Source organism: Doryrhamphus excisus, linkage group LG16, assembly GCF_037039965.1.
Source record: "Doryrhamphus excisus strain RoL-2023G ecotype Guam linkage group LG16, RoL_Dexc_Guam_v1.1, whole genome shotgun sequence".
NCBI classification, from domain to species: domain Eukaryota; kingdom Metazoa; phylum Chordata; class Actinopteri; order Syngnathiformes; family Syngnathidae; genus Doryrhamphus; species Doryrhamphus excisus.
In genome coordinates this window covers 5,551,935-5,579,811 of record NC_136372.1, presented here as the reverse complement: position 1 = coordinate 5,579,811, position 27,877 = coordinate 5,551,935, and the positions used below count along the sequence as shown (strand labels likewise).

Below are 27,877 nucleotides of genomic sequence, written 5' to 3'. Positions count from 1 at the left end.
TGTAAATAGCTTATTCGGTAATGAAAAGATTACATACATGAGTAAAATCTGTTTAGGGAATAAATAAATATATTAGATAATATTGGATAAATTCGGGGTAAATTACATCAGATAGACATAAAAAAATTGAGAAATGCATCAAATTAATAGAACAGCAAAGCAAATTAAATATTCACAGAGAACCTCACAAATATCTAACCACAATGTTGAATTTACAAAAAAAAAAAATTTATTTGAGTCAAGTTGCAGCGGACTCCCGCTCGTGACGTCGTCGACGTAAAGACCCTGCGTGTGACGTCACCGACAAGGAGAGGTGCTCATGATCCTCGGAGAGAAAGAGCCCGCGCGCCCTGGCAACCTGATAAAACCAGGTAAACGCCATTGTTTCCAAACTCTGTTCTCTCGCTTGTTTTTTCGTCGTGTCGCGTCGACTGTGTGTGAGAGTGTGACAGAAGTATGAACCCACAGCGACGGCGACACACAAAGCCCTTAACGGCTGGCGCTGATACAGCCGGCGCCCGCTGAGAGCGTTGACTTAACACGGCGGCCTGCTCTCTTGCTAGCTAGCTAGCTAACTCGCTAGCTTATTAGCTTGCTAAAAGCTAGCTGGCAGTTGTCTACATAAAAGACACAATAACCGCACATGAATTGTGTGTCTGTCTGACATGTTGTACACGTATTAAACACTCTCCGGTCCAATTCTAACACTTATATCCCATTAGAGGCTGTCGAGAACGCAGTGTTCTGCGGCTATGGCTACTTTTGCTCGTCGACTGTCTTGTGTTGTGGGTGATGATGGCGCACACTCACACTGAGGCTATTTAGTCAGTGCAGGGAAATCACTGATTTCAGGGGCTTAAGTGTTGTGAATTATGCAAACGCAACGCCCTTTGTGCATGTTTACCTTCCTGTGTCCATGCCGAAACTGCTTCTAAGCTAACCCCCCGTGGCCCAACGTTAAGGTCTTTGCTACCAGACGATGCTTTGCCGTTAATCGTTGAATTAATCACGACGAGCAATGGCTCCTTTCCTCAATGTGTGACTGTAATGACAGTTATATGATCCGATTTGTGTCTGAGTGTGTGTGTGTGTGTGTGAGTGCGCCAAAGCCCGTTACATGGCAGACTGCTCTATTCTTAGCAGCAGAAATTTTGATTCATGCAAACACATGCTGTAACTTTGTAGTGGCAGATCATAGCTACATGGAATGGCGTGACAACATTTTTTTTGTTTTGATGTGTGTACAATACCACAATGTACAGTCAGGTCTGAAAACACTGATGGGTTAAATTGTGTCTTCCAGTGATGGGTCGTTACAGAACGATCTGTTATTTTTCTGAGGGAACAACGGAAGACGGCTCCTTTGATGAGAAGGAGTCGTCTGTTGTTGTTTTTTTTGTTAAGGTACATGATTGGTCAAAAATGTGAGATGCCGTATGTGTTGACATTGAGCTGAAAGGGGTGGTGGTGGGTGGGACGACAGTGGAAGAACATCGCTGTATAATTGGACTATGGCTGGAAAGGCGAGGAAAATACCAGCAGGTAATATCTTGTCAGTGTGAACGGTACTATTACATTTATTTTCAAATGTCACCCAGACCATGTGTGTATGCGGATATAAGTCTGATATGACCTATATGTCTTTGAAAAGCATGTTTGGACTTACAAGAGTTGAGGAAAGGTACTAATGTAGGCAAAAGTTCCTGTTGTCACCTGAAAATTATTTCTGTGCCAGTGAAGCGACTACTGTAAATGTCCCATTGCTCACTTTTTAGACGTTTTTGTTGATGCTTCTGTCTCCTCCTGCTCTCTCTTGCTCCGTACATCACATGTTTTGCTATTCCTAGCCCTCCAGTAGCCACATATACATGGACCCAAATATTCCAATTCCATTCGGGTTATTTGCTCAAACGGAAATAATCTAACCTATGTATACACCTCATTCCGAAAGAAAAGTGCCAATCCGAATGAATATATAATCGGATTCACAGAGGTGGAATATTCCTTTCCCCAATCCGATTGAGGTATCTTGTACCCGCTCAAATGGAAAGTTATCAAACTGCGTTCTTCCTCGTGGTGTTTTTCTTCTTCTGTTGTTTATTGGCGGTTGGCAAGCAGCTTTCGTGTGCATTAAACCCTTCTATACGCCATTCACAAGTCCAGTTTTATTAAAAAAGAAAATACATATCTATATAAAACATGTGCTGAGCTTAATTATGAAATATTAGCAAGATTGAACTCTTATCTTTTCCTGTTCCCGGGTGCGTTCTTTCAGCGAATGCTGAGATATGACGTAACATGCAGCTCGAGATGTTCTTCGATTTAAAAAAATAAATAAATAAAAAAAATGGAGGCGAGCAACCGGCACTGGACTGCTGCGGAAAGTTTGTTTTTGATTCAAACTAAATTTCAAGACTGGACGAAGGAAAAACTGGCAATACGGAGTTATTCCAACAAGTGAAAGAAAAACTTGAGAAAGTCGATATCACGTGATGTTGGTGTTTACGCTTTACTACGCATGCCCCATTGACTATTCTGGTTGATTATAGACACGCGATTGGAATATTCCTTTCCATGTATACCACTAATTTCGGAAAGAGAAAAACTCATGTAAACGTGGCTAATGATGATGATACCGGTAAGAAATGTAGTTTAATTGCTGCCATGAAGGCTATGATTAATAACTTTGAGGAACAAATGCCCTCCCCTGTGTGGACGCTATAATTACATTGATGACACTTTGCAGCTTGTCACAGCATTGTCTGTTTAAAAAACAGAAAACATTATGTACAGCATATATGAATAAGAAAACGTACATTTTTTTACATGTTTGCTATGTGAAATGACTGTGATGCTTAGCTCTTTGCCAGTTACATATAACAAATGTCCCCTTCATCATACCCATATAAAAGATTCAGAAAGACAACGTGTGGTAAATGTGATATGTAATAGCACATTATGTAAATAAGTTAAGTAAAATAAGCTCACATGGTGTGTTTAATCAAAGGACGAGGTGTAGAAAAAGTTTCCTTAAGTGCATATTTCCTTGATGTGGCTTTCTAGCAAATTGACCGACCTAGGAAGGGATGGTGTGCTGACTAAGCAGAATCATAAACCAAGCTTTAGAGGTTAATGACTATCGTAAATTGATCACCATCATCTGTATCGCGGCTCAATCCCTGTGTAATCGGAATTGGAAAACTAAAATGGAATCTACTGAGAACGCAGACTGTAGCGGAAATGGATTGGAAATCATGTGAATGAAATGCTGTCATCGTAAGGAGAAGGAATGTTTGTGTGTGTTCGTGTTGCGTCATCTCCCAACAAACATTAAACCGCCCATCTTCCTGAACTAAACACGTGGAAGCGCTGTCTTTTCACATCGACTTGGTTTGCTCCATATCACTTTGGAGCGACCCAAACACTGCCACTCAACCAATGGCAACAATAGCCCCATCTTCAGAGAATAATTTTTCACATTTCTGAATAAAATCACCATCAAATGTGATCTGATCTTTGTCAAAATCACACAAATAAAAAAACAGTGTCTGCTTTAACTAAAACCACCCAAACATTTGTAGGTTTTCATATTTTAATGAGGATAGCATGCAAACAATGAACGAAGGGGGAGGAATAAATAACTGAACCCTCTGCCTAAGGAGACTTAAAGACACTGTTTTTTCATCTGTGTGATTTTGACAAAGATCAGATCACATTTGATGGTGATTTTATGCAGAAATGTGAGAAATTCCAAAAGGTTCAGATACTTTTTCATACCACTGTAGATGCCCCTTAGCACCGCATTTCGCGCCACTTTGTCATTCTGTTTACTTTTCCGGCAACTTACAAACAGAACAAAAAAAAAAGGTTATCTCTGTTTGGTTCATAGTTCTGCTACTTTGGAGTAAATATGTTGGCAACAGATTTACCGTCTTAATCGACCTGAAATTTATCGCAATCATACAATCACCCGGCCATACTCAAGGTAATAAGAGGTTTTAACCAAAGCGGTTAGACTGGCTTTTCAAAACAAGATTGCTTGATGATTGACTTAGCAGTTTTTAAATGCGATTAATGATCTGGAAAAACGGGCTAAAATTGTCTGCTGGGCTGCTTGATATACCAGGTGAGAGCTGTCACATAGCGACTCACTGGAGAACACACTTTTTTTAGCGTATTGTTTTTTTTTTTAAATCTCCCCACTCTCTATTATGATGCTGTTTTTAGTTCTGCTCTCTAGTTGCCATGGAAACTCATTTTTGGCCCAGTTGCGAATGACCTCGAGATGAAACTGACTGTTCGGTTGTGGAGCAAATGACCAGGCAAACCGTATTCCCAGCTTTTTTTTTTAATGAAAGAGTATATACAGGATAGTACTGTTATTCTTGGGGGTTGTGTTCAGAGACCACTTGCAAATAGCTGGATTGTGCTGCTGCATTAAGGAGCTACAGTATCTACACCAGGGGTCTCAAACACGTGGCCCGCTAGAAAAATCACACTAGTTTGAGACCCCCGCCTTGATATGAAAGTTTAATGTTAGTGCGGCCCGCGCAAGTTTGATATGGATGCTGTATGGTATCATGTACCCAGAAAAAATTATTACGTTAATAGTTATCCTCCCCATGCGTGTGGAAGTGGTACGTTTTTGGCTATATAAGTTTAAAGGAAATAACTTGAAGGCTACCGTTTAGGTCGCTAGCTCTCTAGTTTGCGAGTTAGCATGTGTCTCAAGACCCTGTAGTTGCGCAATATGTTGTAAATAAAAAAAGTATAAATGTGACTATAGTCGTGTTTTGTCATGTCTACAGGGCTCTAATAATGCTTTGTTCATTTTAATCTGAAAAAAATAATTTGTCTACCCACCAACTATATGTGGTTTCTTAAGTTTTTATTATTTGCCGTTTTATTATTATTATTATTATTATTATATTTTTTTCCCCCGCAATTTATTTGTGCAGACCTAATATGTGGACTTATCAAAATGTTGTCAATGTTTATTTTCCATCAGGCAGCTACATGCATAAACCGATAATAGCAACAATAGCCATGTTTACATGAGTTTTTCTCTTTTCTAATGGAATCTTTCCGAAAGCAATGGTATACCTGGAAAGGAATATTCCAATCGCATGTCTACATTCGCCGCTATAATCAACCAGAATAGTCAATGGGGCATGCGCAGTAAAGCGTAAACACCAACATCAACATCACCAACTTCCTCCAGTTTTTCTTTCACTTGTTGGAATAACTCCTTATTGCCAGTTTTTCGTTTGTCCAGTCTTGAAATTTAGTTTGGATCAAAAACAAACTTTCCACAGCAGTCCAGTGCCGATTGCTCGCCTCCATTTTTTTAAATGGAAGAACGTCTCGAGCTATGTGTTACATCATAGCTCAGCATTCGCTGAAAGAACGCACCCGGGAACAGGAAAAGATAAAGTTCAATCTTGCTAATATTTTATAATTAAGCTCGGCACATGTTTTATATAGATATGTATTTTTATTTTTTAATAAAACTGGACTTGTGAATGGCGTATAGAAGGGTTTAGATTCTGTTCCACAGATGGCGCTAATGCACACGAAAGCTGCTTGCCAACCGCCAATAAACAACAGAAGAAGAAAAACACCACGAAGAAGAACACAGTCTGACAACTTTCCGTTTGAGCGGGTACAAGATACCTCAATCGGATTGGGGAAAGGAATATTCCACCCCTGTGAATCCCATTATATATTCATTCGGATTGGCACTTTTCTTTTGGAATGAGGTGTATACATAGGTTAGATTATTTCCGTTTCAGCAAATAACCCGAATGGAATTGGAAAATTTGGGTCCATGTAAACGTGGCTATTGTAGATAGCAAGCAGTATTTTGAGTACATATTTGGGTATATTCTACCCATCAAAAGGACACTTTCAAAATGTTTCTCCTGGTGACACGCTACTTGCTCACTGCAATCCGTTTTGCATTACCGTCGGCTTTAAATGTTTTGGTGATGATCAAAGTCTTACGTCATGTGTAACCATGTGGTTCTCCACGCTGTTTAATGAATCCAAAGGAATGTGATCAAGACCTGGCCCTTGAAATAATGCAATCATGTTTTTTTTATTTTATTTTTTTTAATAGAAGCCACATTAAAACTGCATTTAATTCGCATTTAATTCGAAATCTGTACTATTACATGGCGAGGTGTCAAATCCCCTTTCACTTTTGGCTCCTTCAGTGCTCATATGATTAATGGTGGCTCCCTCACGCTTCCTGGCTTGTTCTCATCTTCATGGGCTGCGTTTCATCAGTCTCCTTCCCAACCCCCAAGGCCACGTGAAAGCCCTTCTTCTCTCCTATCATTTTCTTGTTGCTTGTGTCTTGAATACAATTTAACCCCCCCCCCCTCCCTTCTTGTTTCATGGCCATGGTCCCTTTCGGCCTCCTCTGCATGGCAATAGTCGCTGTAGCAGCTGTTGCATTGTCTCAGGGCGTAGTGCATATGGCACGTAGACAGTCACGTCACGTTGGTTGATGCAGACCAAGCTGGTTTCTTGATGGAGGAGCTGCTACCTGGATTCATATGGAACAGCAGACAAAGTTGACAATTTTTTCCAAAACCATTCCCACCAACCGCTGCACACAAAAGGTGAAAATTGGCCAAAACATGCACTCTACTGGCCTGACTTCGATTAACTCGACATTTCTCACACATTTCAATGTGCACTACAAAATTAGAGAATATATTACAATGAAGTTTTGCTAATTGCATTTTGTCTTATTATTCTTGTTTGACATTTGTACTGCTGCTGTCTTGGCTAGGACTCAATGGGATTACAGATTACTTATCAGAAAGTAGACATTTCTGTCGGGATTTTAACCATTTAAAATATCAAAACCATAGCCATGCAATGATTGAGCTCAGTAGTACATTACTGCTTACCTCCTTCAGAGCCAAGGCCCGTTTTGTAACAACGTAATACATAATAATAATTGTTGTAATTAGGCGGGGCGCTCTTAATTGACGGTTGTTTTGGTTCTTCCATTTTTGGTTATAAAAAAATAAGTACATAATAGCTCTTCCAGGCGGAAAACTGAGGATTTTCTTTGGAAAAAAAATATCGGTATTAAGGAATCGCCAATCGATTGGCCACCGATCAGTATCGCCAAATGCCGATAAAATGCCTTCCAATGCCAGTCACAAAAGCCGATCACCTCTGGCTTGTGCTACTGCATCCTGCAGCACATAGCAATCACCCCCACCCACTGTCCTTCACACTGCGTAGGCTGACCACACCCACAACAAACATGTCTTCTGTTGGTGACAATACTTCCAAAGTCTCCTTAAAGTACGTTTGTAAAGTAAGTGTGTGATGAGTATTAGCCAATTACACTCATCAGCAGCATAAAATGATTGGAGCATCCCTAATCAATATATATCTCAAGATGGATAAAAGATAGCATGTGTATATTGATGCAAATGTTACCAATATTATAAGTATTATAATAATTTAATAATATAACCATTTATAATTTAATATAATAATTTTTCTATATACAGCCCTCTTTGGAAAAAGTTAGAACACCCGTGGGTTATAAAGGATGGGTTTAAATTGCTGTGGGGCAACCAAAATCACCCAAAGGAAGAGAGTGAGTAAGGGTGTAGCGTGATGAAATGGACAGAATCAAAGACAGGAAGGGGTGGGGGTGTTAAAGGTGTGTGTGTGTGAGAGAGAGAGAGAGAGAGAGAGAGAGAGGGAGCGAGCAAGGACCTCCAGCTATTGATGGGGAATGAGGGGAGGGGTGGAATGAGCAAGCACGTAGGAGAGCCAGGAAGGGGAGGGGTGTGTGTGTGTGTGTGTGGGCTGAGTCTCTGCTGAATGAGGAAGCAGCAGAGCCATTTTCACTCTTGAGAAACTACACGCCGGTGGTGTGCCTGCGCGCGACAGAGCGCCAGCCCAGGGGGGGGATCAAAGTCCTCCTGGATTCGCTCTGCAATTCCCACGTCGCACCGCGCTCGCCTTAGCCTACCTCCCGCTCTCCGGCTACTGGATTTAATTTGAAGTTGGGGCGACCCAGAAGAAGACACAATGGAGCGAAGAGCCTTTGGCAACTGGGCCGTTGTACTACTGAGAGGGGGATGGGGTAGAGAGAAGACCGGTTCACACAGCTAACACAGCCTGCTGGGCTGCAGGCTTCCGTGGCCTCTCCTCCTCCTCCTCTCCCGAACCCGCTCTTCCCGTCCCGGGCTGTTTCTTCTTTTCCTGGAACAGCCGCCCCCTCAAACTCCACTAGGACTACGCAATGGATTTACTCGTCATGTTCTGTGGGATTTTAGGATACACACCAGAGCCTCTGGCTTAAATCGGTGCTCTGGATGACGGAAAAGGAAAAACAAACTTTCCTATATATTTTTTTTAACCTCTTTAGGAATTGTGGCTCGTCTCAGTGTCGCTGAGTTTATTTAAATGGATTTCAAGATGCATGCCAAGTCCAATGATTTGCTGGATTTCCAAAAACTGGATGCCCTTCTGGAAAAGATTGCGCATTCGGTCTCAGTGAAAAGGTAATACAGTGAACTTTTCCTGTTAACCCTGCAGTGCCGCCAATTTGTTTAATACCATCAGTTCCACACCATGTGTGGTAACAAGCTGAGAAACAGCCTGAAGTTATGGTTCTTGGGACTGTCATGTGGTTTAGCGCTATCTGTTGTTTTTTGTTTTGTTTTACATGGCCAGACATAACCATTCAACCCCCCCCCATACCTCACTTGTTTGTTGCACTTTAGAATGTTGAGGACAGTATTGTTATCCGGATTTCTGCCAGAAGCCATGAACCTACCTCCCGGCGTGAGAGAAGGGTGGTGGGGGGGTGTGGGGTGGGGGAAGGGGGACTACAGAGGAAGAAGGGGGTTGTGTGTCGGCTGATTCATGGAGTTTGGCTTGCATATCCCGGCCAGCTGGAAGTTAAACGTGAAAGAGCTGGCTTCTTTTCTGTTGCCGTCTGTACTTGAGTCACGGTTAGCCTATTTGAGTCACTTGGTGTCAACGTGCGCTGACTCATTCTCACAGTAAACGCTTATAATAATAACCAAGTGGGGAACTCCTTTACTTTTTACTTATTGCACGCTTTCCAGTCTAGTTAAACTTGTAGTTACATAGTTTCACTCAAAACTTTTAAAAGCGCTTTGAATGATCTTGCTATCTTGCACGTACAGTGTTACATTATACTAGGTGATATCATTTTTAATAGGGATCATGATTGGCAGAAACATATTGTCATTGTAATTATTGCCGTGTTATTTACTACCAAATCAAACAGGTGAAAAATGCACATAAGGTGAAGTTTTATGGTTAACCTCCCAGTAGTGGTGTAAAGGGGGTAGCTTCATTTGCATACAAAAACAAAATGAACCTGTTAGAGAAGCAGCTGAAATTCCTAAGAGTGAGCAAATGTTACTTTCCTTAAAAAAAGAGGATAAGTAAAGAAAAGTAAAGGATGGCAACAGGTCAGTGATGTCATTCATTCATTTTGTACTGCTTATCCTCACAAGGGTCGCAGGGGGTGCTGGAGCCTATCCCAACTGTCTTCGGGCGAGAATCGGGGAACACCCCAGACTGGTCACCAGCCAATCACAGGGCATATATAGACAAACAACCATTCACACTCACATTCATACCTATGGACAATTTGGAGTCGCCAATTAACCTAGCATGTTTTTGGAATGTGGGAGGAAACCGGAGTACCCGAAAAAAAAACTCCACACAGAGACGGCCGAAGGTGGAATCAAACTCAAGTCTTCTAGCTGTGTGGCCTGTGCGCTAACCACTCCGCCGTGCAGCCTCCAGTGATGTCATTGTTTTCAGAAAAAAGCAGGCTCCTTTTCTACATGGAAACAAGCTGGTGTTATCAGATCACTTTTTCTCACTCTGGAAGCCGTTTTTTCCAAAAGTACTATTTGAGGTCACCCAGAACACTTTTTCATGTGGTTGAAAGGCCGAGACGCTAAAATACTTTGTCATTTGTCAAGTATGCATCCCATACGGAGTTGACAGAGGGACTCCCTTTGTCCCTTATTACTATGAGATTGAAAAATAGTGTCCACAGCTAGCTAGTTTTCTGCTTAGCCTCTGTTCTTCCGACTCCAAATGTGACTTATTCAGTCTGTAAAACATACAAGCAATACAGTTTGTTCGGAGGAGCTCGTTTTTGTGTGGCTACCACATTTCATGGAGTACGTGCTAACTTTTATTAAAGCGTCACATAAGCTTGTTCTGTAGTTATCATTAGAATTATGTCTTGTTTTCAAAACAACTGGTTGTGTGTCTAAGTTGTGTCACAGCTTTGAGTCACGCAGTCACACGATGATGGGGGTGTCCAACTCAAAACAGTTCTATTCAGACATGATGCTTTATTTGTAATGTGTCCAGTCATAAAAAACACAAAGCTCACCATTCCATTCTTTTTGTCAGAGTAGCTGCCATCATAAACGTACACACTGAATTTATACAGGCAGATATATAGGCAGACTTCTAGGATAGAAAAAGGGTGGTTAGAGAAGACAGTTGCCATTTCTTGTGTAATGAGTGCAAATGTGAATATTTAAGTCGATTTCTTCGCTCACTCATAAATTTCTACTTTTTTTTGTATTTTGTACTAAATGAATATATAATCTGCAGTCTATAATCGACATAGACATTCACCGATGCAAAGATTTTGCCACGTTACAATCACAATCACTTCCCTGCACGTTTCAGCCAATGGTCAGATGAGTCCCCTGGGTAGCGCTGAAACACGGTCATCAACTTTCTAATTAATGCAAGGCATCCCTGCATTGCACACTTGTATCCTTGCTTATACAGCAAATGTCATTTTTATGGCATGTCCCTTCAGAGTATTTGGATTTTTTAGACGTCTTCAGCATAAAAGATGCTTGAATTTTGCTGTGAAGGTTTTTGTGTGTGTGTTGTGTCCACACTGACACTACATTTTTAATCGGTTTTAAGGATTTTGTTTTTGGAATATCAACTATTGATTGCAAATCTATTGTTAAACTGTAATAATCTCAAAACTGAATGCAAATGTAGATTCCGTCCATGCGCACACAATGATTTATCACTCATCATCCAATCCTCATGATGAACGTTACCTGTATTCACATCATTGACCTACTTAAGGGGATGATTGAGGGCCCTCATTTGTTTACATTCATTACAGCCTTGTCCTGGTATTTGATGAGCACAACCGTGTTATCGGCAAACATGCTAGGATTAAGTAGAAATTGCTTAGCTGTGATAAGGGTTAAGGTTGGGGGAGGGGGGGTGTGGGGGTCCTAGACTTGGTGCTGTAAATTATTTAGTCATTTACTTTTAGGCGCAAGATGCGTCACCGAAAAGATGCTTCAAGTGGAAAACTGCACGGTCCGACAGCTTTACCTGAACTTGAACCTACCCCGTCTTACATCAATGATTCATATTTGCTTTCATAGGGGATTGGACATCTTGCTTTGGTGTTCTTTTCTCCTTAAGAACACATTTCCTGGAGTGAGCTGACACCCCCCCTCCACCCACCCACACACACACGCACACATTGTAACCAAAGCCTCTTTCGCTTGTCTGAACATTCCAGAGCAGTCTGCAGTGATGTATGTCCAGGTCAAAGGTCAACTGTTATTCCAGAGCTTAGGGCAGTGTAGGACATGCAAGCAGCAGGAAGTGGACTTCACGATTGCCCCTCACTTTGGCGCTTCTGCACAGTTGATTAGTCTCACATGCCGGCATTGTTTGTCCTTCAGGGCTCCTTCATCATATCGACTTGAATATGTCGAACCCACATTGTCTCCCGTTCTTCAGCAAACAGTCATCCTGAAGCTGCAGGGACCTTTTCTGCAACGAGAGCTTCTTCTCTGGGGTCATCTGCAATAGCGTGGCGTCAGGCGGGACGAAGCGGCACCAAATGTGGGAGAGTGGCGGTGACAATACACACCCATATGTCGCGCATACACGAGACGTAAACCGGAGTGTGGCATTTTGTGCCAGTTCACACCCATTTTCAGTCACGAATTGTGTGCCAAGTACACGACGTCTGCATAAACAGAATGCAAACAATGCGCAAGCTAGTCTTCACACTTTTCAGACATACCGCCTAAAAGACACGCATTGCCACTGTGAATTGCGGGACAATGTGTAGGCAGAAATTGATGATGATAATAAAGTGATACATTGAATACAATGAACACTTTCACATACCAAATATAATGGGTGTCTTCATAGTATCATCATCCTAGTACTTACTTAATAGACTGAGGTCATGATTGAGAGCCCTCATTTGTTTACATTCATTACACAGTACAACTTCCTGGTGTTAGAATGGATTGTCACCAGTAACATGACACGTCTACTAAAAAATTGACCTTAGACCAGTATTTTTTGTCATCACCCACCCCCACTATCTTGAGAAGCTCTGCCTTGGACTAATTACGTCAACTAAGTCGCGGCAGCACGAGTTTGTTTGATTAAAGCACCAGGTACATAGACCTGTTTTGCCAGATACTGTATATATATCCTCAAATGACTTATGTTTTATCGAAAATGAAATGAACTTGGAAATGTCAATATAGTACATAAATGTCATAGTAGTACTATGATCCAAATATTGGATGCTTAATACCGGCATTAATATTTTCTGATAAATGTATTTATAATACATATAGTTTTTTTTTCTCGAATAATTTTTCCTAGTTAGACAGTTGCAAATATTTCAGAGATGTTTGACTTCAGTTTGAATCACTTGCACCTAGCAGTGAATGTGACATCTTAAGCCGAAATCTACACATCCACAGGCCGGGATTTGGGTTCCACTGTATGGGCAATATTCATTGGCTGATTCTCTGCTAGTGGTTTGCCGGTTTGTGTTAGTAAACACTGTATTCTTAATTTATTTTGAAGAATATGGGCTGTAAGTGCCAATGAAAAACCGACATTTCCTGTTTGGATTCTGTGACTTTCTAAGGGTTTTCATAACAGACCAACCGACAATTATGTAAGACGATCTGCCAACAGCTTTGTCTATACAAACGATCATCGTATTAAAGCACTGAGCATGCCAACCTGACACAATTCATATCTGGGGAACCCCAACAAGTTTTAGTATATTGTAAGTCTGAATAAAGCTCACTCACTGTCTCTCATTAAGTATCACATATACGCACAGTGTGGCAGCACGGGGACATTTTCTTGGAGTGAATCATTCTCACAATGGCACACAGATGTACACTTCGGTCACTGACCCTGCCAACGACTTGGGCTGGACAGGCAGAGACTCGCCTCTGATGGGGCATCCTATTGTGGCCGGTGAGGTACATTGAGTTTTTACGGTATAAAGCTATACTTTCTGACAATATATAGGATGGCACAATACAGTTTATATCAGTGTGAGTCAGTCAGTTGTGTATTTAAAAAAAGATGTCTTTTTTTACCATTTCTTTGCACTTCACTCTTTGTGGAGTATTAATACTTTGGCTTATTATTAATAGCGGTGGCTTTAATGTCTTACTTTTGTCCACACTCTGAACACAGTAAAGGAAGAGTGACATTGTACGCACTGTTGAGTCAGTGAGAGGTGTTTTAGTTTGCAGTTTTTTTGGCCCTATAATTTCCACAGTAACGGCATCACAGAATTGGTCGAGTGGTTAGCGCACAGTTAGGACACAGCTAGGAGATACAGGTTCAATTCCACCCTCGGCCATCTCTGTGTGGAGTTTACCCAGTTCTCCCCATGCATGCGTGGGTTTTCTCTGGGTACTCCCACATTCCAAAAAAAATGCTAATTGTCCATATGTGCCCTGTGATTGGCTGGCGACCAGTCCAGGGTGTACCCCGCCTCTTGCCTGAAGACAGCTGGGATAGGCTCCAGCAACCTTGTGTGACCCTTGTGAGTGTGAGTCATTTAGGATAAGCGGTAGAAAATGAATGAATGAATGAAATGCTGTCATCGGTAGAGAAAGAACGTTTGTGTGGTCAAGTATTTTTCTGGCGGACCCCCTCAATCTATACGGAATCTCATCACTAACACTAGCCCGCCCCCTCCCGGACAAACCATGTTGAAACCGCGACCAGAAACACTGGCAAAAGCTGGCGAAAAAAAACATCAAAAAGGTAGCGGAGCTAGCTTATTTTAGCAGAGCATGCTAGTGCGGCTGTGTGTGTGTATATGGCGATATTTCAGGGCACTCAGAATGTCATAACAAGGGAGCATCATGGGACACCGCATGTTGGAGAGTAAAAACTAGACCAATAAATTATTAGGACTGTGTTATTCAACTTTCAAATTACATATAATGTGCAGCTTTCTCATTTTAAATATGGAACAAAATCGTCTTTCGTTAAAAAAACATGAGATGCCATAACTTACTAACCACATGCCACAAAAGGTGTGTAACATGAACAATGCGTGTCAGAAACTTGATGAGTGGAACTTGAGCTTTCCATGTGCTCTATCAGAAGTATTCAGTTGCACAAGATGCCAACCGATGCCCGCATACTCAAATAGACATGAAGGGTGACAATGTGGAAAGCTATTGTGAGCCGTTTTCGGAGTTTGCTTGGATCTGTGCCTGCGACAGATGCTTGAACCCCGCAGCAGGTGTAGTTCATACTCCCATAAGTTTAGAATTGGCATTGTGTAGTCTTGATTGTGGGTGAATGTCACTGAGGGGGCTGATGTTAAGGATTGGTTGTGTGTCATCTGGCAGTATTTATTTCTAGGATAAGACGTTGTCATGCACTCCCAGGCCGGAGACCAGGGAGTGCTGTGTTGTGGCTCCAGTTTTTGTCTTTTTCCTTGGTTATGGTATACTTTATATTTTATTCTGTATTTTTCAAACTTACTTAACAAAGTTACACCACATGCACAATCCAACGTGTCCGAAAAGGAGTAGCATGAAGCAGAGTCTACTTAATCTCACAATATACTCACTTCCTGTGTCTCATGTTGCCATTTTATAATAGTCAAGAATGTATTATAATGAATAGTAGGTCTACACAGGAAGTTGCGATATCAATTCACTTAGTGTGATCTTATTTACAAATGACAACAAAGTGGTTAGCGTGCAGACCTTACAGCTAGGAGACCAGGGTTCAATTCCACCCTCGGCCATCTCTGTGTGGAGTTTACATGTTCTCCCCGTGCATGCGTGGGTTTTCTCCGGGTACTCCGGTTTCCTCCCACATTCCAAAAACATGCTAGGTTAATTGGCGACTCCAAATTGTCCATAGGTATGAATGTGAGTGTGAATGGTTGTTTGTCTATATGTGCCCTGTGATTGGCTGGTGACCAGTCCAGGGTGTACCTCGCCTCTCGCCCAAAAGACAGCTGGGATAGGCTCCAGCACCCCCGCGACCCCCGTGAGGAAAAGCGGTATAAAATGAATGAATGAATGAATGAATAAAAATATTTGAATCAACATCACAACCGCACCCTACCATTTTTGTTGTGGCACCAGTTTTTGTCTTTGTCCTTGGTTATGGTATACTTTATATATTATTTTATATTTTTTAAACAAAGTTACACCACATGCACAATCCAACGCGTCCAAAAAGGAGTAGCATGAAGCAGAGTCTATTTAATCTCACGATCTACTCACTTCCTCATGTTGCCATTTTATAATAGTTAAGAATGTATAATAATTATTAGTAGGTCTGCACAGGAAGTTGCAATATCAATTCACTTAGTGTGATCTTATTTTCAAATAACAATATAGAAATATTTGAATCATCACAAACGCACGCTGCCATTTTCTGCAGTGACTCACACTGCACCGGCGTCAGCAGGACAGCCAACACTTCCTCCTTCCTCCTCATTCTTCCTTATGTCGCTGCGAACACATGAATTCATTGACTTGTCTTAATTACGTGCCTGATTTGTACTGTCGACTTTATGGATTATTTTCAGCATATCCATGCATTTCTGACATCAACTGTCCTTCCACACTTGAGCGCTCCATAGGAAACTTAATATACAAGGCCGCTAGAAAAATTCCTGAAATGCGCCTGGATATGTAATCCATGCTGAACAGTACTCACGTTGCCCTTTGCACTCTGCTCCTGCAGAGGTTGTTTACATACTTTCACTTTGATGAGTGACTGTCTAACCCATGTAAGTGTACTGCACACAGTAGCTTCTTTGCCCACAGTCCTTTTATGCATTAAGGTATTACATCTTGGCATCATGCATGCCCTCAGTCAGACTCTCTACTGTGTTCGAATGCCCTTAGGAGGCAAAGGCGGTGGTCATGTGTTTGCACAAACTGCTTCCCTTTTCCCATGAAGTGACTTGTCAAGAATGCGCTTAGTCACAGACCCCACACGAGTGTGTATGCCTCAAGCCTTCACGAGGAGATGGCTTTCATGGCTGGGTTTTAATAACGCAAGTGGATATATAAGCCATTTTCAGGCCTAAATGGGATCAATAATGCTTTATTTACACTACATGGTGCAAGTGACACACAGTCGGGTATCCTCAGAGTACAATCAGGCATAATAATGTGCATTGAAAATCCAATACACCTCCAAAATGAGCTTTGAATTGTTCATATACTGGAAGTTCTCATTGACTAAATTTGGCTGTTTTAGTCAACACTAAATTCCCCATTTGTTTTCACCTCAGTGAACATAAGTGTCGGTGTTAATTAGAATAAGATTGAACATTGATGAGCTTCTGTTACCTTGTGTATATATATATTGACTATATATGCGTAAATAATTTTGTGCCACAACTTCCGAATGGGTTTTCTCCGGGTACTCCGGTTTCCTCCCACATTCCAAAAACATGCTAGGTTAATTGGCGACTCCAAATTGTCCATAGGTATGAATGTGAGTGTGAATGGTTGTTTGTCTATATGTGCCCTATGATTGGCTGGCGACTAGTTCAGGGTGTAACTCCGCCTTTCGCCCGAAGACAGCTGGGATAGGCTCCAGCACCCCCCTACGACCCTCGTGAGGATAAGCGGTAGAAAATGACTGAATGAATGAACTTCCTAATGAAGCGTAGCAAATGTTTACAGTGTTCTACTGTAAAACAAGCAGTGACCTAGTCTAGTACACTAATACATTTTGCAGCAAAGGGCTTTCTAAGTGCTTTTCCCCCACTGTGGGTCTGTTAATTAAATTGTCTCAGACTGTGTTAATGGCAGCATAAATTGATACACTGGCACGAGTTGGAAACAAACGTCTGCCCTCTTCTTTCCCCCCCTAGAGAGTCCAGCGAAGAGTGCAATGGGATCAGCGGTGCTCTGTCAGTGGAGTCTGTGCCGGGGCCAAGATTGAACTGGTGTACTGCCAACCCCGCTCCCTCTGCCCTCGCTCCAGCCCCTGCTCCGGGGCCAGAGCCCATGCCCAACCCTGTCAGAATGGGGGACGGCCTGGATGCAGCGCAGATGTCGGGCAGCAGCAGCAGCAGTAGCAGCGGCGGCGGCCAGGGGCAGCACCACATGGCAGGCAACCCCCCGCCCCCGGAATACAGCAACCCTGACAGACCTAAGCGCCAGACCAATCAGCTGCACTACCTGCTCAAGGTGGTGGTGAAGGCCCTTTGGAAGCACCAGTTTGCCTGGCCCTTCCAAGCACCCGTGGATGCAGTCAAACTCAATCTGCCCGTACGTTTGTGCTTACTTTTAATTTCGACAATTGAACACACTCATCATCAAACACGGTTTCTTTGCAACGATGATGTTATAAGACCTTTGCTAGTTTAGTCATTGATTTGTCATGAGCTTCCTCTTTTCTTTGTGATGTAAGCAAAAGAGGAACGCCCACTACAAAGCTTATCTCCTACGCTGTCAATCTAATTTGTGTTCCCCCCTTTTGCAGGACTACTACACAATAATAAAACATCCTATGGACATGGGAACAATTAAGAAAAGGCTTGAAAACAGCTACTACTGCAATGCCCAAGAATGTATTCAAGACTTCAACAAGATGTTTACCAACTGCTACATGTACAATAAGGTATAACGAACGTCGGAGCTGTTGGTATTCAGGTGCAAGCACAGAGGCTGACTGAGTCTCCACTCAAACTCGTACGTGTTTGTCTGTCGCTGCAGCCTTCCGATGACATAGTCTTAATGGCTAAAGCCCTTGAGAAGGCTTTTCTCCAAAAGGTCGCCGAAATGCCTCAGGAAGAAATTGAGATTCCGGTCATGACAGGGAAGGGCAGGGGCCGAGGTCGAAGAGATGCCGGTATGTGTTTTTCAAATCCATATCATTATCATGCGTTGTCATGCGCCGCTGACTCTGTCAAGACTATTGAACGTTGTCTCCCGTCTTGCGTTGTCCAGGTCTCAGCTTGAAACCAGGGGCTATAATTGATCCTTTGTCCACAACTCCTCAAACACGGGGCCTGTCCAACCTCTCGGCGGCACCTCAGATCCGAGCATCGGTGCAGGGCCCGCCTTCACTACCTCCTCAGCCTTTAATGCAGGCCCTACCGTCCCACGTTCCCCCGACGTTAGCAAGCCACGCACCGCAGCTTGGAGTACCCTACTCCTTGGGCCAACTGGATTGCACTCTTCAAGTTCCTATGATGACCTCTGTGCCTCCCCCTGCTCAGACCTCCCTTCCCCCAGCATCCATCCAGAGCACTGCCCCCCTGCTGCAAAACCCTATCACCATGACCAAAGTAAGTGCGACTGACATGTGGGAATCATTAACTTTATTTAATAGGTTAATCTCTCAGACATCAATATAGGTTTTGCAAGAGCGAGATTAGCGTGGCTAGATAAATAGGAACAGAGGTTAGGCACACAACAAGACATCTGCACAAACAACCAGGTTACAGACACGTGCACAAGCAGAGGCCAGTGTGTAGTCATTTCATAACAATAACCCCCCCTTCCCCCGTCTTCCTTGTTGTTTCTTTGCCCTCCAGCAAAGAAAGAGCCAGAAACGAAAAGCAGACACTACGACACCGACAGCCAACGACCAGCTCAATGAGTCTTCCCCGGCGGAGTCCAAGTCGGGTAAGACGCTGCCCCGGCGGGAAAGCACCCGCCCCACCAAAATGATTAAGAAGGAGGCGCCGGACTCACAGCATCAAGTAGCGATGGCGATGGGGATGGGACTGAGTGGCCCGAGTAGCGGCCATAGCCCCGTCCCACAAGATCAGCTGGGATACTGTTTGAGTCTGGTCAGGGAGATGTTGTCCAAGAAACACACGACGTACGCCTGGCCCTTCTACAAGCCCGTGGACGTGGCTGCACTGGGACTGCACGATTATCACGACATCATTAAGCATCCCATGGACCTAAGCACCATTAAGGTGTGTTGAACGTGGCCCGTATATATCATGACTCAAAAATTAATAATTTCCTTGATTTGCATCACCAGGCCAAGCTGGAGAACAGGCAATACCGGGACCCCCAGGAGTTTGCTGCTGATGTGCGGTTAATGTTTTCCAACTGTTACAAATATAATCCGCCAGACCATGAGGTGGTGGCTATGGCACGCAAGCTACAGGTAAATGTTGCCGCTAAACCGTACCAGTGTTTATTTTTAGTCCCACCAATTAACCTCCGTATACCTTTTTTTGTTATTTTGTAGGACGTGTTCGAGATGCGCTTCGCCAAGATGCCCGATGAGCCAGAGACCAAGCCTCTCGCCTCCGTCCCAGCACCTCCGCTTCACCACCCGGCCCCGGTTAAACCCCAGCCTCCGATGGGCCACGTCGCGTCTTCCTCCGACAGCTCCAGCGACTCCTCCTCTGAGTCTGAGTCTTCAACGGACGACTCTGAAGAGGAGCGAGCTCAGAGACTGGCGGAGCTCCAGGAGCAGGTCAGTGCCAAAGGAGACTTTTGAAATTCGCTATACAAGTCCTTGCCCCGTGATAAGACGTTTGGTCCCGTTGTCTTGGTGTGCAGCTGAAGGCTGTCCATGAGCAGCTGGCCGCCCTGTCCCAGCCTCAAGCCAGCAAACCAAAGAGAAAAGAGAAGGAAAAGAAAGAGAAGAAGAAAGACAAACACAAGAAGAAAGTTGGCATGCCCGGCCTTGTCGACGAGATCCAGGATGCTACACCTGTTTCGCAGCTGTCTAAAAGGACCAAGTCCAGTACCAATAACAACAAAGAGCTTCCCAAGAAGAAATCCAGGTGGGTTCAGTTAGCTTCACTTCACAACCATACGACCTACAGTGAGGTCATGACCCCTAAGTAGCTATAAATATCATCTGAAGACATTTACTATGCCAAATTTGCGGAAATGTACGAAAGTGGATTGATGTAAATGCGTATTATTTATGAGGTCAGGGTTCAGAACGTCTTCCTGTTTGTACTGTCTTTATTTGACTGTAGACATCCCTTTGATGTCAGGCTCTTCAATGTGGTTCCGTTGACACGCACGTCTGTATTTTTTTCACAGTAAAAAAGAGGGGATGAAAAACAGCCAACCCTCCGCACTTCCGCCTGTTCTCAGCCTGGAAGACGATTTGGCGACTCTGGCTTCCGGGGAAAAGTGCAAGCCGATGACGTACGAGGAGAAGAGGCAGCTAAGCCTGGATATCAACAAGCTTCCCGGCGACAAACTCGGCCGCGTGGTGCATATCATCCAGTCCAGAGAGCCCTCGCTCAAGAACTCCAACCCTGATGAAATTGAGATAGACTTTGAAACGTTGAAGCCTTCCACGCTGCGGGAGCTGGAGAGATACGTGTCCACGTGCCTTCGAAAGAAGAAGAAAGGTGGAGGTCAGCTTTTGTGGGATTACCGAGTGGGTTGACGTGTGCGGACATGTTATTCACTCTGAACTGTCTTGCAGCGGAGAAGTCTTTGGAGTCCATGGCCTCCTCCAAAAAGATAGGCTCTTCTTCGGATAGCAGTGGGTCCAGCTCAGAGAGCGAAACGGAAGCTCCAGGTGAACGTCTGCATTTTCATTCATTCATTTTCTACCGCTTTTCCTCACAAGGGTCACGGGGGGTGCTAGAGCCTATCCTAGCTGTTTTTGGGTGAGAGGTGGGGTACACCCTGGACTGGTCGCCAGCCAATCACAGGGCACATATAGACAAACAACCATTCACACTCACATTCATACCTATGGACAATTTGGAGTCGCCAATTAACCTAGCATATTTTTGGAATGTGGGAGGAAGAAAAGCCGGAGAAAACCCACCCATGCATGGGGAGAACATGCAAACTCCACACAGAGATGGCCGAGGGTGGAATTGAACCCTGGTCTCCTAGCTGTGAGGTCTGCACGGTAACCACTAGACCACTTGCCGTGCCGCCCTCGTCTGCATTTTTTGGACAATCAAATTCCTTTTCATGCTAATATTTTCCTCTCTCCCAAATTTTCAGGGATGGTAAAGCAACAGAAGAAGAAGGCCCAGTCTGTGAAGGAGGGAAAGAAGACGCAATCTAACGTACAGGGTGTTCCGGCTCAGGCTGTGCTTCATCCTCACGCAGCAGCTTTTCAGCCTCAGATGAAGCAACATCAGCCACCCCCTGTGGACTACATGGCTCCGCCCGTCACCGCCCTGGAGTCTTCCCAAAACTTGGAGAACAGCTTTGAGTCCCTGCCTTCTTTCGGCCAGCCCCTCATGCATCTTTCCCACCACACTGGCAATTCCTCGTCCCCTGCGCCGCCTCAGCTCAGTGCTAACCCTGCCGGGCCAGTGTCACCCGAGACGCATCCCTTCCTCAACCAACATCATATTCTCCCATCTCCTGGTAGGTTCCGTTTCAAAACAGGGGTGTGCACCATCTCAACATGGGGACATGGCAGTAAATTGTATTCAATGTATGCTTTTTTCCAACTGGTCTAGCCTTGCACAGTTCCCTGCCTCAGCAGCCCTCTCGGCCCAGTCACAAGGCAGCACCTCTTCATCCCAAACCCCCCCAGCAGCAACCAGCACCTCCCCAGCAGCAGCCAGTGTTGCAGCAACAGCCGACCCTGCAGCAACAGCCAACATTGCAGCAGCAGCAGCAGCAGCCCGCCTTGCAGCAACATCAGCAGCTCCAAGCCCAGTCCGCAGCTCCCCCGCATCAGCTCCCCATGCAGATCCTTCACCCTCCTCAGCCCATGCACCAGAGGCCCATGTCCCCGCCGACGCTCACGCCCCAGGGCTTGCTGTCTTCGCAGCCGCCCCAGATGCTGCTGGAGGATGACGAAGATTCAGGATCCGCAACGCCTATGAACCAAGTGCAATTGTACCTGCAGCAGTTCCAGCAAGCCCGTCAGCCCCAGCAGCCCATGCAGTCGCTTCAGGCGCAAGCCCGTCAGCAGCAGCAGTCAGGACAGTCATCTCTGCTGCAGTCAGTTCAGGGCCAACCTCAGCTCTCATCCCAGAATGCACTGCCCACCCCTCAGCTTCCAATTCAGGCGCAGACTTCGATAGCCCCGCCGCACCAAGCCCCGGCCCAACAGTTGTCCCTCCACCAGGGTCGCCACCTGCCACATAGTCACCCTCAGCCTCAGCAGCAGCCGCAACAGCAGCAGCAGCAGCTGAGCTATCAGCAGGTTCCTGCGCTCATTGGTCAGCCTCAGGGGCCACCACACAAGGTGGCCATGCCCAGCAGCAAAGCACAGCAGATCCTTCAGCAGCAGCCCCCAGAGCAGCTGTCCCCTCGCCCGGCCAAGCCTGACGCTTTCCTCACAGGTGAGTCTAGAAGACAACACTTTATGAATTAGTGTGGCGACAATGTTGGTTGGAGTATGTATTTATTATGTATTTTCTTATATGGACAGGTCACCTGAGGGATAACCCATCCCCTCTCATGATGCATTCCCCGCAACTTCCTCAGTACCCTCCAGTGTCCCACCAGTCTCCCCCTCATCATATGCAGCCCAAGAAGGTGAGAGACTTGCATTGGTTGGACAAGTACTAGCAAATATTTAAAAATGAGAGCAAGTGGATGACTGTTTTTTTTTTTTTGTGGCAATGCAGCAAAGAGCTCCCGGGAGTCAAGGAGGCCTCAAAGAGGAGAAGCTTCCTCCTTCACCGGTGATGAGGGGAGAGCCCTTTAACCCTGCCATGAGGCCAGAGCATCACAAGCATCCCGACAGCAAGCCGTCTCAGCCGGGCCTTAGCCAGCAGAGTAAGCAACAAAGACACGGTGAGTTCCTCCTCCCCTCTCGTTCTCTATCTCTCTCTGTGTCTATCTCCATCAAACATCACAGTGTTGTTTGTACACACTTGTGTTGAGCAGATGTGAAGTCCATGGACAGCTCTCGGCCCGTCATTCGCTCGTCTGAGCCCAGTGGACCGCCGCCCTCCCTGCAAGACAAGGAGAAGTTCAAACAGGAATCCAAGGCACCTATTGCACCCAAAAAGGTACAAAGCAGTACTTAAAAGAAACTTTTGCACCCACCAATCTAGTTGTATCGTTATGTATATCACACAGAAAAGCAAACTTATCAAATGAATACAAGCATGGAGTTTGTTTTCCAGAGAGGCAATAACAACACGGTTTAATGTGCATGAGTGCCAAGTATTTTTACTGTCCATGTTGCCTCGGACTCCCGTATTGTAGTGGCCGGTGCCACAAATGCAGTCTGACACGCGTAATTAGACAGGAAGGGCAACATCTTCAGTGCTATTGTGGAAATTTGGAGACAATTCTTTTTAACTTGTCTTTGTTGATTGCAATTAGTTGGTTCCAGACCTTACCGTGACAAGTTAATTTCCGTAAAGTAGGATTCCTTATTCATAAATTCATATTTTTGTAGTTACAGCATAGAACATCTCATTACATTCTTCTAAATACGGTTGTAGCATTATCGTAGCAAATAATTATGTATATATATTTTTTGAAAAACATATTTAAAGTTACTGCTGTTATTATTTGGGTTAGAATTTTTCCTTCTTTTCCTTTCATGATAGTTATTAACCTCTAGTGACAAAATGTTGTCACATAGTTTTGTCTCTTTATGTAGCCAAAGAAATATTGTTTTATTAAATTAAAGAAGGCGGCACGGCAGTCGTATGGTTAGCACGCAGACCTCACAGCTAGGAGACCGGGGTTCAATTCCACCCTTGGCCATCTCTGTGTGGAGTTTGCATGTTCTCCTCGTGCAATCATGGGTTTTCTCCGGGTACTCCGGTTTCCTCCCACATTCCAAAAACATGCTAGGTTAATTGGCGACTCCAAATTGTCCATAGGTATGAATGTGAGTGTGAATGGTTGTTTGTCTATATGTGCCCTGTGATTGACTGGCCACCAGTCCAGGGTGTACCCCACCTCTCTGCCTGAAGACAGCTGGGATGGGATAAGCGGTGGAAAATGAATGAATGAATAAATTAAAGAAACCATGTTATTAAATTTCACATTTATGGTTTATATTCTATATTTGGTGTGTTAATATTTTCATTATTCCCAATAATGACGTTTTTTTTTTCCCTCTCAGGATGTGAAACTGAAGAACATGGGTTCGTGGGCCAGCCTGGCACAGAAGTCCACGTCTACGCCCTTGTCCGCCGTCAAGTCCTCGAGCGACAGCTTCGAGCAGTTCCGCCGAGCCGCTCGTGAGAAAGAGGAGCGGGAGAAGGCCCTCAAGGCGCAGGCTGAGCAGGCGGAAAAGGACCGACTACGTCGAGAGCAGGACAAACTACGGCAAGTTTTGAACCTCAACATAACCCAAAGCTAAAATGTCACAAATATTGTAGTGATTTTAGCATATTTACTGCACAAAATGCATCCTTTTTTTTCCTTCAATCTATACGCAACTGCTCTGGAACAACTTTGGATACCCTGAAATGTTGTTAAACGCCATCTAGTGGCCAGATTGTAGTTGCAACGTAATAGCTCATTTCATAGTCTGTCATTACAGATGGTCATACTTGTAAAGTTGTCAGCTGAGGAGGATGAAAGCAGCTACTTTAGCATATGTTCATATCTTCGTCCAAGCTGTAAATGTTTGTGAGTCATAACATAATGTTTTTCTTACTTGTAAGTTTGAGTTTTCTCAAGTGGCTCCAGATGTGCCTTTAAATGGATGTGATCCTCCTCAAGATATCCCTTGTTCTGAATTTTGAACCTCAAATATTCCAGAGGTCGGGATGACGACGACATCCTGGAGCCGAGCAGAAAGGTGCACGAGGAACCACGCAGGCGTCTGGAGCAGCAGCAGCAGCAGCATCACCACCATCACCACCACCAGCAGCAGCAGCAACAACAGCAGCAGCAGCAGCAGCAACACATCCCAGTACCCCCACAGCAACCCCCACAGCAACCTGAGCCTCAGCCAGCTGTCATCCAGCCTCCCCCACAGCCTCCAACACCGCCTCAGCCTGCCGTACAGAGTCCGCTTGACCAGCAGAGGGAGCTAGCACGGCGACGGGAGCAGGAGAGGAGGCGACGAGAAGCGGTAAGATTCAGCCTAACAACCAACATGCACGTATGCTTATTCTGGTAATTGACTCTTTAAGTTAGTGCATCACACTATGGTAATGGTAATGGTTTTATTTCATTTGAACATGCATCAGATTACAATTGAATGCATCTCATAATCAGTTCACAGTTCCACATGTCCAAAAGGAGTAGGAAGAAGCAAAGCTTATTAAATCCTACCCCTCCATCTGGTACTTTTACAATCAGTAACCGTTACATTTGTTCACTTCCTGCATTTCTAACATAATGTAAGTTTTTTTGTTTTGTTTTAATTTAGTTTTATTTTTATTTTTTTTAACCATAGTAAGTGTCAATATAGTGATATGTATAGCACATCATGACTGGTTCAAGACTCTTCATCCTTGTATTTAGCAAACATCAACTGCTTGTATTGTTTCTTGAATTGGCTCATTGTTGTGCATTGTTTGAGGGTCTTACTCAATCCATTCCATAGTTTGATTCCACATACTGAAATGCTATGGCTTTTGAACGTAGTCCTAGCATATAAGTATTTCAAATGTAGTTCTTCCCTGAGATCATATTTCTCCTCTCTTGTAGAGAAGTATTGGATGACATTTTTAGCTAATTGGTTATTTTTAGCCTTATGCATTATTTTAGCTGTTTGAAGATGAACTATATCAGCAGGTTGAAGTATTTGTGATTTTAGAGAAGTATTTGTGATTTTAGAAATTAAAAAAGGAGTTAGTATGTTCTCTGTAGGCGGCATTATGAATTATCCTGACTGACCTTTTTTGCAGTACATTTAGCGAGTGATGATTGCTTTTATAGTTCATTCATTCATTCATTTTCCACCGCTTATCCCATCCCAGCTGTCTTCGGGCAGAGAGGCGGGGGTACACCCCGGACTGGTGGCCAGCCAATCACAGGGCACATATAGACAACCAACCATTCACACTCACATTCATACCTATGGACAATTTGGAGTGGCCATTTAACCTAGCATGTTTTTGGAATGTGGGAGGAAACCGGAGTACCTGGAGAAAACCCACGCATGCACAGGGAGAACATGCAAACTCCACACAGAGATGGCCGAGGGTGGAATTGAACCCTAGTCTCCTAGCTGTGAGGTCTGCGTGCTAACCACTTGTCCACCGTGCAGCCCGCTTTTACAGTTATTACCCCATATTTCCACACAATAAGTAAGATATGGTAGCTTGTTGCTTTGTTCTATTATGCTATTGATGAGCTGGTATCGTGGAGACTGGGATCTTGATCATATCGTTTTGCGTGGTGTGTCCCTGGACGTAACCTTGAATGTTTCACCTGATGCAGGCCTTAATTGTCCTTCCTTGTCTTTTCTCAGATGGCAGCAACGATTGACATGAATTTCCAAAGTGACTTAATGGCCATCTTTGAGGAGAACCTCTTTTGAGCAGAGGAGGAGTGGAAACTTAACTGCAAAAAAAAAAAAGCCCCCCTCCCTTCATCCCCACGCAGAAGAGGGATGACGAAATCTTCATGTTGGCCGTAGAGAGCGAGGACCCACATATGGGCACACTCTGCTGCCTTTTAATGTTTCGTCTGGACGACGACGACGATGACGACGACGGCGTGTTGGAGGGGCGAAGGAAGCCGAGAAAATATGCTCTGATTACTTCCTGACACGTGAACTAAAGTGGACGACACCGCTCTCTCTCTATCTCTCTTTTTTATGTTCTGTTTGTTGGATGTGAACACATGAAATGGTCAGAGTGGGGAGGCAAGGGTTCCACACTGTAAATGATGTATATTTCTCAATAGAGAAGGTACAGTTTGCCTTACACATCTCTCTTTAAGACCATGCGGTTCTGTGGCCTGCACACACATTTAAAGAACATTTAACCACAACTACAACATGTAGGAGCAGTACAACCTTTTACCCCCCCTTCCTCATTTCATCCTATCTACTGTAAAGAAGTATTTTCTTATACTACAATAACTATTATTTGTATTCTTTCCCCTCTTTAGCTCTTTTGAACCCATACACTCCCATCTCTCTCTCTCTCACACACACACACAAACACACACATCTATGCCAAACAACCTTTTATGCTCACTTTCCTGTCCTCCACCATTTATAGGTAGCTAGCGTCAAAACAAATATAAAATATATGCATCACCATGATAATTCCAGCAAGTATTTAATCATGTTTGAAGGTTTTCATAGGTCAGGAGCGTTTAGTTAATATTATTTGACGACAAAGAAAAAAAACGGCGTACATGTATCTAACCATCTTGTTTACTTGTTGAAAAAAAACGTTCATATCAGCAGTCAACACTACTGGATTTTTTAGTCACGCGTCCATTCTAGAAGTTTCTATCCTTGTTCTTGGTTCTAGTGGATGTGAGTATGGGGGGAGGGGTGGGGGTGCATCTGGTCGAATTCAGCTTGTCTTCTGTATGGTGTTTTTTTTTTTTTTTTTTCTCCAGTGCCTGTATTGTATTATTACACTCGGAAGGGGCAGGGCTAGTGTAATACTATTTGAATTTCTTTTTGAAAGAGTTTGTGTTAAATAAATAAAAAAAAAATT

General features: G+C 44.0%; 1 protein-coding gene across 3 annotated transcripts; it reads left to right on the top strand.

Moving 5' to 3' along the window:
* The first annotated feature begins 254 nt into the window (after positions 1-254).
* Positions 255-27,611, top strand: brd4 (bromodomain containing 4). Of its 3 annotated transcripts, none has more exons than XM_058050250.2 (19): positions 255-371; positions 17,231-17,630; positions 17,845-17,982; positions 18,078-18,213; positions 18,312-18,652; positions 18,902-19,291; positions 19,360-19,488; positions 19,573-19,803; positions 19,890-20,116; positions 20,385-20,707; positions 20,779-20,874; positions 21,315-21,686; positions 21,782-22,615; positions 22,705-22,811; positions 22,904-23,072; positions 23,166-23,290; positions 24,364-24,569; positions 25,008-25,323; positions 26,671-27,611. In XM_058050250.2, exons 2-19 carry the CDS (start codon positions 17,367-17,369, stop codon positions 26,737-26,739), a joined length of 4,473 nt encoding a protein of 1,490 aa, XP_057906233.2. In that variant the 5' UTR covers positions 255-371; positions 17,231-17,366; the 3' UTR covers positions 26,740-27,611. The 3 variants fall into 3 exon arrangements, with proteins under 3 accessions (XP_057906233.2, XP_057906232.2, XP_057906231.2); XM_058050249.2 differs by lacking the exon at positions 255-371 and adding an exon at positions 7,865-8,543 and having other exon boundaries at positions 20,385-20,701; XM_058050248.2 differs by lacking the exon at positions 255-371 and adding an exon at positions 7,866-8,543.
* Positions 27,612-27,877: the final 266 nt, after the last annotated feature.

Excerpts from the sequence above, each read along its gene's own strand:
- brd4 (XM_058050248.2), top strand. The coding sequence starts at position 8,446 with ATGGATTTCAAGATGCATGCCAAGTCCAATGATTTGCTGGATTTCCAA. Across the intron at positions 20,708-20,778 it reads AAAGAAGAAGAAAGGTGGAG|CGGAGAAGTCTTTGGAGTCC; the intron begins GTCAGCTTTTGT and ends ACTGTCTTGCAG. Across the intron at positions 20,875-21,314 it reads GAGCGAAACGGAAGCTCCAG|GGATGGTAAAGCAACAGAAG; the intron begins GTGAACGTCTGC and ends CCAAATTTTCAG.